We start from the raw sequence: 16310 nt of genomic DNA, 5'->3' as shown, positions 1-16310 counted from the left end.
AATCTTAAGAAGTCCTGTAGACCATTTTAACATTCCTGCATCCAGTTCTAAGAAGATTGTAGGTGTTAATGTAAGCTAATCCTAACTAGCATCAGCTGTAATGCTATTTAGCAATTACGTTAGTGGTATTTAGTGACTTCCTTCATCTGAAGCTGAAACTTTAATTGTATACACGTTAATCTTTCTAGAGAAAGGGCCTCATTGCCAACATCCTTAAGTATCTTTTTAACTATTATATTGCTCCTTTTTGTGCATACAGGAAAGGGCTGGGCTGTTGTCTGACAAATATTTTGTAACAATGTGTTCGTGGTGAGCTTTGGGTCATGGGTCATGACCGAAAGGACAAGATCCCGGATACAGGCGGCCGAAATGAGCTTTCTCCGCAGGGTGGCTGGGCGATCCCTTAGAGATAGGGTGAGAAGCTCGGTCACCCGGGAGGAGCTCAGAGTAGAGCCGCTGCTCCTCCACATCGAGAGGGGTCAGCTGAGGTGGCTTGGGCATCTGTTTCGGATGCCTCCGGAAAGCCTTCCTGGGAAGGTGTTCCGGTCCCGTCCCACCGGGAGGAGACCCCGGGGAAGACCTAGGACACGCTGGAGGGACTATGTCTCCCGGCTGGCCTGGGAACGCCTCGGTGTCCCCCCAGAAGAGCTGGAGGAAGTGTCTAGGGAGAGGGAAGTCTGGGCATCTCTGCTTAGACTGCTGCCCCCGCGACCCGGCCCGGATGAAGCGGAAGAAGATGTATATGTATGTATGTATATGTTCGTGGTGATTAAAGACTGAGAAGTACACAAAATGAGTACTCAAGGCAGGACTTTCTACCTGTCAGAATGCAGTCAAGTGGAAGTGGGAGCTCTACCAGAATTTATATTGTTACAAAGCTACTGATCCTGCCATTAAATGTGTCATGATAGGCCTTCCTTGTGTTAAGCTATAGAACTAATCATTCTGGTGTTTATAAGACAGAGTGGAAATTGTGCAACTCTTAGACGTTGCAACATGATAAAACAAACGGGGGAGAATGTGCCAATACTTACTCTCTTACATACCCATGAAAATAGCATAAGGCATAAAACACAGTATGCAATATATTTGCATGATTGTTTCCCCAATCTACATAAGTTGTTTTATCTCAAGGTCAATTCCATTAAGTTCAGGCAGCTGGAAACAAAAACACTGTCACAAATAATTAACTTACGGTTTCAAGAAAAGCTCATGTAAGAATGATTTCATAGGCCACAACAACACGTATGGGGGCTGACGACACTGGCATAAACCAACACAATCTATCATTATTAAGGAGTCTTTATTTTCTTAGACGCTATTGTGTCTTGACATTGTGAATATATTATTAAATTCAATACTGGCTTTTCAACAACAAAAAGATTGCGGACAGATTGCAGTAGGTTAACTGCAGTATACGTTCAGTATGTTGAGATTACTTCGTCCAAATGATCACAGCTGATAGTTAACTACAGTTTCAAAACGAAAATATTTTTTCTAAGAATGCCTAGGATAGTTTATAGGGAGTATAGGGTTCAATGAGGCGCTGACGTGGATGATGTGCCCAGTTGAGCGCTCACCTTAGTTACCAGGAAGTGTCTGACAACACCCATGGAGCTGGTAAAACAGACCTTTACACTTTACTCTAGAGGTGAGTAAACAAATCCAATTTACCCTGTGGCTACTAGGACCGTATTCGTTAGAGTTCCTTTCGATTTGGAAGTTAATGGTTTTCTTATAGCCTATTACAAAAAATCTATATTGTTTTTGTTTTAATACATGCAGGAGGAGATCGTTAAGGCATTTATCACAAGGCACTGGTTTCGGTTTTTATTCGACCCACATAGCTGCGACCATTTTCATATTACCGCTCGTGAAAGGTAGATGTTGCTGCTTAAGTGCACTAACAGCAAAGTTACTGACCTATGAACTTTATTTCACTGCTAGTTTAGACGAATATTGCAATCGATACATCAGTGCGACAATAATTCGATCATAGCGTAATGCGCTTGTTCTTTGGGTTCCATCCGCGGTAAGAGAATATGGTGCAATGATGTAGTTGGCGCCTTATTCATTGTTTTTATGTAGTGCAGCTCTAGGTGCTTCTACCGTAAAAGTATGGTGTCGAGATGAAGATTAATGGGAAGATCCTCGCTCATTTTCAGTTGTGCAACTCACCCGTCGACAAAGAAGGATACCTGTATAAAAAGGTAACCAGACCACCCCCGCATGTTTCATAGACTTGAATTTACCATAGCTCAATTCGCACAATCCTTAAGAGCCAGGAAAACCGAATATTGTTGATTATCATCTTTGTCTTTTTATTACAGGCCAGTTGATAAACTCTCTGCACAGTCAATAACGGCGTTCTTGCCTAATGTACCAAAACCAATTGCATTTATTTTAAAACCATCTTCCTCCTTTCTTCAAGTCGTGAGATTCATGCGAAGCTAGCCAGAGTCAGGATTAATAGGCACTATAGTGGAATTTAGGTTTTGCCTTCAAATTAAGTCCATCATTGAATGTGATGCAAACAGATACAATGTATATTCCAAAAATAACTGGAATGTGTGTGTATTTATAATACACTGTATATTTGGATAATCAAAATAACCATCTGTAGATGTACAGATATTCATACTGTCAAGAAACTATCACAAAGTAAATTCTAAGGTTTAGATTACTGTTACTAGATAGTTAACAGAAATGTGATTGATAGTCTGTAAACTGTAAAGAATCTTCTGAATGACTGTCCATATTAATTGTTACCATGAATAAATCCTAACTCTTCCATGTGTAGTTACTTACAGGACCAGCAAAAACAAAGAGTAGCAGCTTAGGAATATCTGGTTTTCTTGATAGTTTCTTACTTTTAAATACTTCACAAAAGGTTTTGTGAGAAAGCTCAGGCTTTAAGATGAAATCTGAGATTTTAAGCACACCAAGTATGTATAGTATGTCACCAATTGGACATGTTTATTTATTGAATCCTTTATTATTATCATGAAAGGGCAGTTAGATGCAAAGGCTAGGTAGACATGTAGAGGGAGACTGAAAGGAAGGGACCAAATGGTCAGACAGGGTTCCAACCCCCATCGCCAGCTGGCATTTGTGGTCCACATGGTTACAGTTTGGTGCTACAGATACACATTTCTGAGGAGGCTGTAACTATTGTAACAAAAAGGGGATGTAGTTAACAATTGAAGGATGTTGGACACAACAAAATGGGACCTATTTTGGCTCATGAACTCCACTTTCACCACTACTGGCTAAAATTATGCAAGAACTGTAGCTTTAATTTTGCTTTTACTTAAACTTAAAGTCATGCTGAGGTTTCTAATAAATTCTAAAACTCTGACTCATGAGTGACCCCATATATGAGAGTGGAGTGTTGAGTTCATGTCTTTAGTCTTAATTTATAAGGCCATACGGAGAATGTACCTACATTACATTACCCAGACAAAGAAATAGGAAAAAACACAGACTGGTTTGTTCTATGGTAGCCGTGGAGAAAGTCTATTAATCTTATGGCGCAATGTGTGCTTTGAGGAAAATGACAGTATGGATGGACAAATGGACGGACGGGTGGATGGATAGATGGAATGCGTATACCATCAAGTGGCTGATTTGGTGATACAGATTGCAGATAATTATTTAATAACGATTACAAAATGCCAAAGTGTTATCCCCAGCTCCAGTCACAAGAAAAAAGTGAATTTACCCACTAATAATAAAACACATTGACAGGAGTTTAATGATTAGTGTTTCTGAGGATGGATTACCTCTTTAAACTGTGGGCAAGCAAGTTCCGATCAGTTTATTCCGACACTGGTTTTCACACCATTGACAGTCCAATGCATGCAGAGCCGCGGCCCAGTGGAACCGCTTCAGGCTCCATGCAACACAAGTCAGTACCTTTCACCTGTGTTTGCACTTCACCTGGCTCACTCTGATTTCTACTTTGAAATGTCCAAACGAGCAAAATGCAAACATTTTAGCAAAGTCTTGAATGTGGGTTTCACATAGCAGGCTAATACCCCATCTCATCAAGAAAACGGCCTGGACGTTGCAACTAAATGTGACCCTAATTTGGCGCTCTGTATATCCATGAAATGAAATGTATACTACAACATTCTAATCCTTTTTAGCATTTTCCTGTCCTGTGGCATGATTTCCATGTTCATGGTTGTTTGCATTATTTTCAATGGGAAAACTTAAATTTTGAATGCAAAAAAAAATCCCCTATTGTGGCAATATCCATATTTTGGCTACCTTAACAGGCTTGTATGAGCTGGGTGTTTAAAATCTGCCTTCATAAGCCTAAATAGTTAGCAAATTCTAACACTGTATGTTGTGTTGCGAAATGGGGTTTAACAAATTGCTGGGTTTAAGAAATGGGGTGTAACAAATTGCTGGCTGATACTGACCTGTAGAGCCTGATGAATAGTGAATAGATTGTTTTGACCAAACATCCAATTGTACCATATCACACAGGGTGAGAGAAACACTTCCTATCAGAAGCGCTGGTTTGTGCTTAAGGCAAACTTGCTCTTCTATAAGGAACGACCCAACGATCGGGACCTGGTTGGCGTCATCATTCTTGAGGGCTGCTCGGTCCAGCTGTGTGAGTCTGAGGAGCAGTTTGCCTTTTCGCTTGTTTGGAACAGCGAACTGGGCCTGCGAACCTACAAGTTTGCCACTGAGGACCAGGCCAGTCAGGAAAGCTGGATCCGGGCCCTGCTGTCAGCCAACCACAGCTACATAACAGCATTAGTCACGGACCTGGAGAAGCAGTATAAAGGTTTATTTTAAAAATTCTACCTTTATGTTATCATGCAAGTCAACTAAGAAACATTTCATGTTTATAATAACTGCCTGACGGGAGGCAAAAAGGCAAAGAAGTGGAGGGTTTGGTTCCATCTCAGCATTAAAGTGAATAGATGCCTCAGTAGGGTTTGCTAATTAACCTGATTCAGCTAATCTACTAATCATTATCAATCAGTCAAATGTATTTATAAAGCACTTTTTACATCAGCATTTATCACAAAGTGCTTTTACAAAACACCCAGCATGAAATCATACTTGCAGAAAAGTATTTTAGCGCTTGGCTGGAGTAAAACCCTGCACGTCTTAAATATCTCCAGGTTCAGAATCAGTGACTGAGTCTGAGAAATCCACTTATGGGTTATTGGTTCCCACTACTTACACACAGAACAGTTTTATGTAGGCAAAGCACTTTCATCATGTTCATCTGTGTTTAATTAAAGTGTCTTACTTAATGCAGTTATTTAGTCTCCATGAATGTCCTAGCACCTTTTTTCTGTCTTTCCTCAGAGGCCAAGAAAGCAATTCCTGGAAACCTAACAATACCCTCATTTGTTGGCCCAAACATGGAGAAGCCAACTCCGCAACTGGCTTGGCTGAACACTGGAGCCTCAACCTTCTTACAGTATCCAGGCATGGGAACCAGACATAGCTCTAGCATAAATCAAACACTAAAGGCTCCTCCCATTTCCTCTAAACCAGCCAATAAGAGGTCTCCAAAACTCTGGCCCAAGCGAAATGCAAATGTTGTGCCTATTAATGAACCAACCCCACCTCAAGGGGAGTGGTCAGGGATAAGGTCATTTAGTGAATTGCATGAGGACTACGGCAAAGAGGTGAAGGAACTGATTGCTGAATGGTTAGGAAGGGGAAAGGAAGTTGTCCTTCAGGAAGAGGACTTAATTGATTTTGGTTGACTATGCATTGGATATCACTATAAGCATGTAATAGTCAAAGGAGTCCATACCAAATGTAATGTACCAAATGTTTTTATTATTTTTTAAACTGTAAGGTTTTAACAATCAACTTCAGTTGTAACTAAGCTGATTCAGCTTTTCAACCAGCTAATTAACAGAATCCATGATCTAGATTAAGGTTGGAAACACCGAACAAGGTTAAAAAGCACAGGCATTTGTGAATTGTGAAGTTAATTATAAAATGATTATTTTAATTGTTTTCTGCCATCAGTGTTAACTGATTGGAAAAAAATGTTTTTGCTAGAAGTACAGTGTGCCAGATTTGAGCCCATACTGCAACACTACACACATGCCCAAGCAGTGGTTCCCAAACCTCTCCTGGAGACCCCCCCCATCCATCTCACAGTTTAGTTTTTGCCCTGAAATGGCTCACGTTATTCAACAGGTAAGGGCTTGTTAATTGTGCTAGCTCTGGGATACATCTAATAGATGGAATGGCTGGGGGGTCCCCAGGAGAGGTTTGGGAACCACTGCCCCAGAGGATACAGCTTGGCCTGCTGGACCACCCTAGACCACTAAAATGTTACAGGGGTTAGAAGTACAAAGTAAAAACACCCGGCTCGGTTCAGTTTTGGGAGTTTCCTAAGTAAGAGCTAAATGACCCTGTAAAGGGAAGTCATAACTAACCAGTGACCTTAATTGATCCACAGTTCATTCCTTTGGAGCCATCAACTAACAAATGTATGCCATACAACAATAACAAATATCAATCCAGATGCCACTGATAACTGGGCGCCCTTACCCCCAGATGGGTGTCAAAAAGTGCCCTTTAAAATGACATGACATTATTTTAGTTGACTCAGCTAATGGATAAAAAAGGGCGTGGCTAGCATTTACAGAAGGCCAAGAAGGGAGAGGGTAGTCACAAGTAGAGCTGAAATGGCTCAGAATTAGAAGAGGGGGAGGATGAGGCAATGCTATTTTTGGTCTATCCACAGCTGTCATTGTTTTTTTACACTCTTTCAGGTCATCTCTTTCTTTTTTCTCCCTTGTTAACTAAGCCCTTAAAAGTACTCCCAAATGAAACAGAAATGGTTATTCACAGGTTAAGCAATGTGGGACAAAAACAAATATCTTTACTGAGGATGGACTTATTTTGAGAATCAAATAAAATCAGTTTGAGGATGTATTTTGTTTAAAGCTTGATGGAAGGCAATTGATTACTGGAAAAGGAACAATTGAAAAGAGGTTTGTGAAGGTTGGTTACACAGCTCGCTGAAACTCTACATCTCAATATGAAAGCTCCACTCTACACTTTCATGATATATGGCTTGATCATGCTACCCCAAAAAGGAATGTAAAGTGGGTGGGCCAGCCAGTTAAGCCATGTCCTGATTTCCACCGCAGTCACTCAAATTGTAGCCTCCATTCTGTTAAGTCATCGATTGTGGTTTATTACAGTTCCCATCCTTGATGTCCTCATCGTCTATTATTACTAGGCTAATCAATAATGTATTGTCATTGTGTTATTGTGGCTGTGACCAAATGCCAGCTCGGTCACTTATGTCCATAAAGCTCGACTGAATTGTCTGTTGGATGGAACATGAAAGTTCACATGATTGCTCCTCAAAACCCTGATAGTTAAATTCCTTTATCAAATTGAATCAATCAGTCAAATATATTTTATAAAGCCCTTTTTACATCAGCAGAGGTGAAAGTGCTTTTATAGATACCCAGCCTGAAACTGAAAGAGAAAGCAAAAATAGTTAATTCACAGTAGCTACAAAAAACTACCTTGTAGGTTCCAAACTTAGAAAGAAACGTGCGTGTGGGCAGTGGCTGCAGGAATCATCAGGTAGCAACTTATTCTTTAACACATCCAGGAGGACTTTGGATAGGGACTTTGAATAATTTTGCCCAGGTAGTCCTGAGGTGTGGTCTGAGGACTCGTGTCCTCCTACAGTCAAACATACTTCTCAGACTGACTACTACTACCCCTCCGTTCACATAGACTAATGCAACGTAACTGTTGGCCCTTAAATTCAATCGATCACATTTTGTAGTGCCCTTTTTCTATCAGCAATTTTCAGAAAGTGTTTGTACAGATACCCAGTCCATAAACCCCAAAAAGCAATCAATAACGAGTTGAAGCACAGTGGCTACATGAAAACTCGCTAGTCCTTCCGAACAGACACTATTGCAGTGTATTAACTAGGGACTGAGAACGTGGGGGTGTACAGAACTGGAGACACTTTCCCCATCCTGAGGGTGGTTTAATATCTATGTGTCCTCCCTAGGGTTTGTAATCGGCTGTATCCACCAATTTTGGGAAGTTCCTAAAGAAGAGCTAAATGACCAGGTAAACAGAGTTCATAACTAACCAGTGACCTTAACTGATAATTTACACTCTTCCTTTTTATTTAACTGATCACTGGTTAGTTTTGAATTTCCTTTATGTGGTGGCTTAAATCTTAATTAGATACTTCTCTAAAGTGGTGAACAGAGCCGAACCCAGTTGAGTACTTTTACTTTGTACTTTTTACACTTCTAGCTAAAACTAGGGACTGAGACAGGATGCTGGACACATTCTGCCATGTCTGAGGGTTTGGGTGAGGGGGGGAGTGTAAATGAGACAGATTGACCCAAGTCCCCAGGCCCAGTAATATAGGAGACATGGGGGTCCAGAGACACTGTGGTCTTGTCCAAAGACAACTCAAGACTTTGGCTGGGCCACTCACGGGCATTCACAAAATTGTTGTGAAGCCACTCCAGTGTTGTCTTGGTTCTGTGCTTCAGGTCATTGTTGTGCTGAAAGATTAATCATTGCACCAGTACAGTTTGGATCAGTTTTTTCAAAGACCTCTGTATTTTTATCCGTTCATCAATCCCTTCATCCTGAGCAGTCTCTCAGTCCCTGCCACAGAGAAGCATTCCCATTGCACCATTCTTGGATACCTTTTTGACCATGGCTGTTCTTTCCTGGTTACTTATTTCGGTTGTACGGCCAGCTCTAAGAAGACTTGGACTTCATGGCCTGGTTTTTGTTTGCTCAGAAATGCTCTGTGAGGGATAGGAACTTTATATATATTTAAGTTTTTCATTTACAGTAAATTGGCCCACATTTCTAAAAACATGTTTTTCCTTTTTTGTGATGGGGTTTGGTGTACAAAGAAAAGTTTTTTTTTAATTTTTATAAATTAAGTCTATAAAATGTGAATAAAGGGGTCTAAATACTATCTGAAGACCCTATATATTGTTGTTTATACATATAGTATATCTGTCATTTGAGATATTCTAAGTTAATGTTGTAAAATATACATAGTGTATATTGTGCAGAACTGTAAAGTATGTTTTTATTGTTGCAAAATTGTACTTAGTCACTTGTGACCTTCTGTCCTTGGCATGAAACCTCAGCCAACAGTTTTGTTTTCATGTCAATACTGGAATCCATTCAGTTGGCTTCATCCCCGCTAGTAAAGGATGCAGAGATCTTAGCAGGTCAGTTAGACAAGTGATGACTTAAAAAGAAATACCGGATGTCCAGCTCTGCACTTGAAACACACACCTCTCTCTTGTTGATGGGGCAAAAGTAGTTTTGTAAGAGGAATGGTCCCCAACTGTTAAGGCATGACGTGTATTATTTGGCAATTAATCTCTTACAATAGCCCATTGTGTTGAGGTTTGCCATCTTTCATTGTATATGGAATAAAACAAAATAAAAATAGCTACAACTTAGACATTGGGCATGAATGAGGCGCTAAACAGATAAAGAAGGAGGATGTCAAAGTAAGGGAGGGGCTAGAGGTGCTTCTATAGTCTCCAAGGTTGCATTAGAGGTTTGTCCATATTAGTCCATGTGTGACATTGATTCCAAAGTAAGGTCGGAATGTTGGGATTGTATTCACCTCATTCCAATTCTCCCAGTGCCTATTTCAGAGTGTTGGAAAGGCGATACCCCAAGCACCTTCTTGCTCCGCCCTCTGTCACTTACTTGCCCCTTTTTCCTGCCAAACCTGATGGTGTGGCTAAAGTTAGCCCCGCTTGGGCTAGTATATAAGATCCCAAGTTGCCGACGTAACCATGTCAGTTCCATCGACTTGGCGTAAGCTTCTCTTCTTGACCAACCAAAACCCTCAGAAACTCTAAAGACATGGTGAGTTTCTTTGTGTTCCGTTCATTGGAGAACAGATTCTATGATCTAAGGGTGATCTACTAAACCGATAAATTAAAACATCTTAAGATACCAATACAAACTGGGTAATGGCAATACAGTTAATTCTACTATGTAGACTACAGCTATGTTGAAGAGACTAAGAATAGTTTCCTACATGATGGTTTGAGACCCATTGGTAAAAAGTGGTCCCTCCTAGACTGAAAAAAACAGAACCACGTCAGGTGATTTAAGATAATTTGAATTTAATAGGAGCATCCCAAATTAAATACTTAATGGATTCTACGGAACCAGTGTTCTAGAGGCCTACAAGTTATTAAATGTAATCTCAGCCAATTTGGATACAATATCAGAACAGGTCAAGGGCCTTTAATGTATGTGCCTTTCTATAAAAGCCTTATGCTAAGAAAGAATTGCTAGGATTGGTTTAATTCATTTAAAGTACATGTGACAGCAAACAGCATATAAAACCTAAAGCAATGCCTCACTACTACAGGACTCAATACAGGATGGTTAATAGCACCTCCCGAGGTCAATAACAACATTTATTTTATAATTAGAGGGGTGATGCCACTAACAATGACAAGTCAATGACAGAGGAATGATATTGAAACTATTTCTGATTACCTCTTGGCACTGTGGAGGTTCAAAGCCTATTTGGTCAAGAAGGACCCCAAGTGGCCTTCCATTGCTTCAACAGGCTGTTCCAGTAAACGTTGTTGTGCAGGCTATTAAGCATGTCCTGTTTATCACTGTCCCCCAGGCACCCAAGAAGGCCAAGAAGAGGCAGCAGCAGGGAGAGGGTGGATCCTCCAATGTGTTCTCCATGTTTGAGCAGAGCCAGATTCAGGAGTACAAAGAGGTATGATTTGGTTGGGTTTTCTTCTGCATTTGCACCGTTTTTGCCAGATATCATTATTTAGAGCAACTGACCAGTGACCAAGTTAAACTCACCTCTGAACTGAACGAAGTGTTGTTCTTGCTTTATCCATCTTGCTCAAAGAAAATTGCTCCAGTATGTTGCTCTGGTAAGATTGTCTGCTACATGACCAAAAAATATACAGTACATGTACAAGTTGGTGTCAAAAGATATCCATGTTGTTTTGAGATACATGACATTGTAACAGCTCTTCAATATCATGTTGTCTTCCCATCGCAAGAGGGGATACAAAAGCCCAAAATAGACGAACAACCAAATGACTTTGTAATTAGGTAAGAGATCCTGAGGCAAGTGACATCCTGGTTGATGTCTTTCAGATGTTCCTGTGTCAATCACCGTAGTTGTTACGGAAGTGATAGCCGGCAAACAGACTTGGACCATGTCTTAATTAAATTTGGACGCTAACTTGACTGGGGAAAAATAAATCCTTGTCTACAGAAGCAATAAATTACTTAGTTGCTGATGACAGCGATCACTGCTCCTTGGGGACAGATCACTAGTCTCTCCAGAGCACACTCTCCTGTGACCACCCCCCACGCCCGGCATGTGTTGCCCAGCAGCTGGTGGATGCTAATGCTAACGCATAGTGGGTGAAGGAACATCACATAGGAAGACAGACCCCTACGAGAGACCGCTAGACCTGAACACATAGGGCCTCTATTGGTATCTATTTACAGAAAAGTCTAACTTACCAACTTGTGGCTCTGCTCACCCAGAAAAGATTTTGTGACACTGTCTTTGCTCTTTCACCAGGTGTAGAATGGCAAACTGGTTGTATATACAATATGTAGTCTGGGAATGTTTACACTGAAAGTTCTCTTAACATTTAGGAGAACTCATCCTAATCAGAGAGGTAAACAAATTACTACATTTGAGGAAAGTTTATTTTAAAGAGAGAGAACGGGAGACAAAACATTTTTGCATGCTTCCAGGCAGTTGCAACTTGTTTTACTTGTTACATGGCAATCTCACTTTTGTAAAACATGACCGCATGCCCCTTTACTTTCCACTCATTTTGAGCAATTAAAAGTTCAAATTAGTTAATCTTTGCAGTGGCGGTTAGATTAGGTTATCTTAGCCTATAGACTTTTTCAGGGTAAGGAACCATCTAACATTTAGAAGTTAAATTGTGAAATGATCATTTAAGCTTTTGTTTAATTTACTTTTGTCCTAACCACCTGACCAAAAGCTTAAGAATTGAAGAAATCTGCGACTTACTGGAAGTGTACAAAAAATGTTTTGCTTTCTTTTCAGTTTGGCCTTTTTGTTCCAAACACTTTTACCTATTAACTTTGGGTGCCTGGTAGATTCTGCCTTACTTTCATACACATTTAAAATAGGGAAAATATAAGTGTCTAAGTGTCTTTCTATGATTTATTTGATCAGTTTGAGACAGGTGGGTTTAAAGAAGGTACAGGAACAGGGGTCAGGGACAGAGGGATTAGTCAGGGAAAGGGTGCGTGGTTGGTGAGGGATGTTTAGGTTGTAATCAATACCGATTCCTTAAATGTCACAAGAGGCTTGTCTGACATTCTGAGACCATTTTAACACCCTAGAAAGACAAGTGGTGTACCAGCTGCCAATCCCTCGTGTGTTCCACACACTGCCATATTGGGTTTCACTGGGTGACACACAGCTTTGACATGAGAGAATAGAGAGACCTTTTCACATTTATCTTTATGGACTTCAGCCTATTAAAGACTGTCATGTGCAAATGTTGTGACTTTTAATTTGAACATTCTCACTGCTCAGGTTTCACAATACAGTCGACCCTAATATTATAATTTTGTCTTGCACTTGTGTACTAGTCTAATTCATTTTCAACATATGTGACTTCAAGGTTATGGCAATGCATTTCAATAGGGAACCCAACAGTAGGCAAAGTGATAACATTTACTTATTCTTACAAACTTGGAAGCAAGCTGCCTTTGGCCAGGTCATACTCAAATCCTAATTGGATCTCAAGTGACTTACCTGGTGAAATAACAATTATACTTATAGTACACAACATTGTCATGTTAACAGAATCAACTTCATCTTGACCAGAGGTGTAAAAAGTAAAAATACTGTGTTCACCACTTTAGGAAGTAGCGAATTAAGATCTAAGTAACCAGGTAAAGGGAGTTCAAAACTAACCAGCAATCAATTCAATAAAAAGGAAAAGGGTAAACGATCAAATAAGGTCACTGGTTAGTTATGAACTCTGTTAACCTGATCATTTAGCTCTTCCTTAGGAACTTCCCAAAACTTGTGAACACAGTTGAGTACTTTTACTTTGTACTTTTTACACCACTGATCTTGACTTACACTCTGTGGATTATACAGTATCAACTATCTGATTTCCCTCTGGCCAGGCTTTCACAATCATTGACCAGAACAGAGACGGCATCATCAGCAAAGATGATCTCAGAGACGTGCTGGCCACCATGGGTCAGCTGAACGTGAAGAATGAGGAGCTGGAAGCCATGGTCAAGGAGGCCAGCGGCCCCATCAACTTCACCGTCTTCCTCACCATGTTCGGCGAGAAGCTGAAGGGTAAATGAACCGCAAGGGTCTTTTCTCACATTACTGAGTGGAACCGGGCAGGGCTAGGTGTGGACCACACATTACTGAGTGGAACCGGGCAGGGCTAGGTGTGGACCACACATTACTGAGTGGAACCGGGCAGGGCTAGGTGTGGACCACACATTACTGAGTGGAACCGGGCAGGGCTAGGTGTGGACCACACATTACTGAGTGGAACCGGGCAGGGCTAGGTGTGGACCACACATTACTGAGTGGAACCGGGCAGGGCTAGGTGTGGACCACACATTACTGAGTGGAACCGGGCAGGGCTAGGTGTGGACCACACATTACTGAGTGGAACCGGGCAGGGCTAGGTGTGGACCACACATTACTGAGTGGAACCGGGCAGGGCTAGGTGTGGACCACACATTACTAAGTGGAACCGGGCAGGGCTAGGTGTGGACCACACATTACTGAGTGGAACCGGGCAGGGCTAGGTGGCCTGGTGGTCCACACACCAGTTGCTATTATGTTATATAACTTACATTGAGTATTATTAATGAGATTATATGAGTTCTGTTTATTAAATCTGAATTAGTTGCAATGTGACCTAAATTATAATGCTTTTACTTTTCTTAGGCCATCACTCTTATTCCAGTTTACTGACGATTCTCTCCTCTTCCTCTAAGGCGCTGATCCCGAGGACGTTATTGTGAGCGCTTTCAAGGTCTTGGACCCTGAGGGTACTGGATTCATCAAGCAGGAATTGTAAGTGTTTTATCCTTTTACCCTACCTAGACTATGCTTTATTTCTGTACAGGTAACCATCCCTATATTTTGGCCACTATTCTATCAAGTCATGCAGTCTTAAGGCAGTCTTTTTGTGTGCCCTGGCTGAACTCTCTTTTCCAATGTCCGTTCCTCTCCAGCCTTCAGGAGCTGCTGACCACCCAGTGTGACCGGTTCACTGCTGAGGAGGTGAGACATGTGTCCATCATTTGTGACAGTTATTCAGGGCAACATTTTTGAAGCATAAAATCACTGCGCAAAGAGAACAATTTCCACAAACCTTAATTAAAAACCATAAATTATGATCAACTACAATGTTTCTAGAGGTATTTTCGTCCCTCTGCACAGTAATTTTGCACTAAGAAAATGCAAAGTGACGTGTTAGATATAATTAAATGATTTATTGCCGTAATAATTTGTGATAATAAATTGTTGCTCCCATTGTTGTCTGGCACTGCAATTTGCACTTTTGTTCTTCAGTAGTTCTGAGTTGTAAGCCTCTTCTTTCTCTCCCTCAGATGACCAACCTCTGGGCTGCTTTCCCCCCAGATGTGGCTGGCAACGTAGACTACAAGAACATCTGCTACGTCATCACACACGGAGAGGAGAAGGAAGACGAGTAAACCCACCTACCTCAATCTTCTCCACCTCTGTCCATCCCCCTTCTCCACCTCTGTGACCCATTTACGCTCTTTTACTCCTGTTGCTCTTTTTCCATCTCAAACTCACTCCCTACTAAAGACTTGTCTCTTATGTCAAGAAAGGTGGGATATGTGTGAGTATCACCAGGGGACAGTGGGATTCTTTTTCACTAAACTAACAGTGTAATATTTAAACTATTCCTTTCTATCTCTCTCTCCACCTTCAATTCTACCTCATCTTCCCCATCCCTTACTTCTGTCTCTCCCTGTCAAGTCAAACAGTGCATGCATCATACCTACATCATGTATGTATTCAGTGTCAGCAGACAAACACTTTGATTCTTGGGTGCTGTGATGTCTGCTCAATTGTTTATTTGAAACAAGTAGACGATTGACCTAAAAGGTCTGTTCTGTCTTGACTCAGTGAGAAGTTATCGATGGACTTGTCCTTATTGATGTACCAGAAAGTAGGACAGTTTAAAAGAGATGAGTACTGTACTACAATAGCTTTCCTATTCCTCTCTTTTAAGATCACCCTATATATCTGGGTGTTAGGGATAAAAGGAAGGTTGGTTGAAAAAGGAGGAAAGCATGATTTAGCAGTAGGTTGTGCCTTCACTGTAAGAGAGAGACATAATGAAACATAGTGAGAGGGAGACAGGAGAAAAGGACACAAAAGAAAAGCAACTTTGTTTTTCATTTATTTTTCTTCTACTTGCTCCTTTTCTAATCTGTTTCGTGACTGTCTATTGCAAAATAATTTTCTGTCAGAAATCTCTGTAACCAATCAAATAAGCCATGGTTTCTGAATAAAAACCAAAGTATTTCGTACTACTGTGTCACTGTTGTTTGTAAAAAAAAAAAAAAAGGCATTTGTTAAAAACGTTTTGAATAGGCCAGCAGGGTCTGTGTGTGGTTTGTTCAAACTACACTGCTCAAAATAATTAAGGGAACACTAAAATCACACATCGGGTCTCAATGAACAAAATACAGCTCTGGAAAAAAATTAGAGACCACTGCAAATTGAACGCTTCTGTTCCTCACTCAAAACTTTCCTTTTCAACTTTTTTGGAAAGGAAAGAAAAAGATGCAGTGGTCTCTTAATTTTTTCCAGAGCTGTATATTAAAGATCAAAATCTTTACTGTAGATAGTGTAATTCGCTGAGAAAGAAAATTATGAAACACTTACCACAAATTATAACTTTTATTCCTTACAGCAATTGCAGGAAACAGTAGTTAAGCTCAGATCCAACACTGCTTTTTGAATGATGTCCGGACCCTGGCTATTTAGGAGTCCCCCAGTAGGTCACCCCCCGTCCCAGAGCCCTTGGGCTTTCTCTTTCATGTATCAAATTTTCTTTTATACACAATGATCAATGGAAACCAAAACCACCAACTGATTGAGGGCTGGATTCAAACTCGCACCGAAAATCAAAGTAAACAGTTGAAATCACAGGATGTTCCAACTTGCGTGAATTTCATCACATCAACTCATAATGTGACTCAGTAGTGTGAAGAGTGTG

General features: G+C 40.7%; 2 protein-coding genes across 2 annotated transcripts; both read left to right on the top strand.

The window, feature by feature from the left end:
• Positions 1 to 1624: 1624 nt before the first annotated feature.
• On the top strand, positions 1625 to 6083 carry LOC105030190 (sesquipedalian-1; the record flags this gene model as incomplete). Its single annotated transcript, XM_020046380.2, has 4 exons — positions 1625 to 1651; positions 2166 to 2210; positions 4495 to 4801; positions 5335 to 6083. Coding segments are annotated over 4 exons (786 nt in total), but the record flags the coding sequence as incomplete, so codon positions are not given.
• Positions 6084 to 9789: 3706 nt separating this feature from the next.
• On the top strand, positions 9790 to 15455 carry mylpfb (myosin light chain, phosphorylatable, fast skeletal muscle b). Its single transcript, XM_010903919.4, has 6 exons — positions 9790 to 9894; positions 10676 to 10774; positions 13207 to 13387; positions 14047 to 14125; positions 14287 to 14335; positions 14665 to 15455. Exons 1-6 carry the CDS (start codon positions 9892 to 9894, stop codon positions 14767 to 14769), a joined length of 516 nt encoding a protein of 171 aa, XP_010902221.1. The 5' UTR covers positions 9790 to 9891; the 3' UTR covers positions 14770 to 15455.
• The last annotated feature ends 855 nt before the right edge of the window (positions 15456 to 16310 follow it).

Source organism: Esox lucius, chromosome 5 (assembly GCF_011004845.1).
Source record: "Esox lucius isolate fEsoLuc1 chromosome 5, fEsoLuc1.pri, whole genome shotgun sequence".
Classification (NCBI taxonomy): Eukaryota; Metazoa; Chordata; class Actinopteri; order Esociformes; family Esocidae; genus Esox; species Esox lucius.
Note: the sequence above shows the minus strand (reverse complement) of the source record. Positions and strands in the feature narration are given on the sequence as shown.

Bases quoted from the DNA above. Each gene is read 5' to 3' on its own strand.
- mylpfb (XM_010903919.4), top strand. The intron at 13,388-14,046 runs GTAAATGAACCG...TCTTCCTCTAAG, and splicing joins GTTCGGCGAGAAGCTGAAGG to GCGCTGATCCCGAGGACGTT. The intron at 14,126-14,286 runs GTAAGTGTTTTA...GTTCCTCTCCAG, and splicing joins GGATTCATCAAGCAGGAATT to CCTTCAGGAGCTGCTGACCA.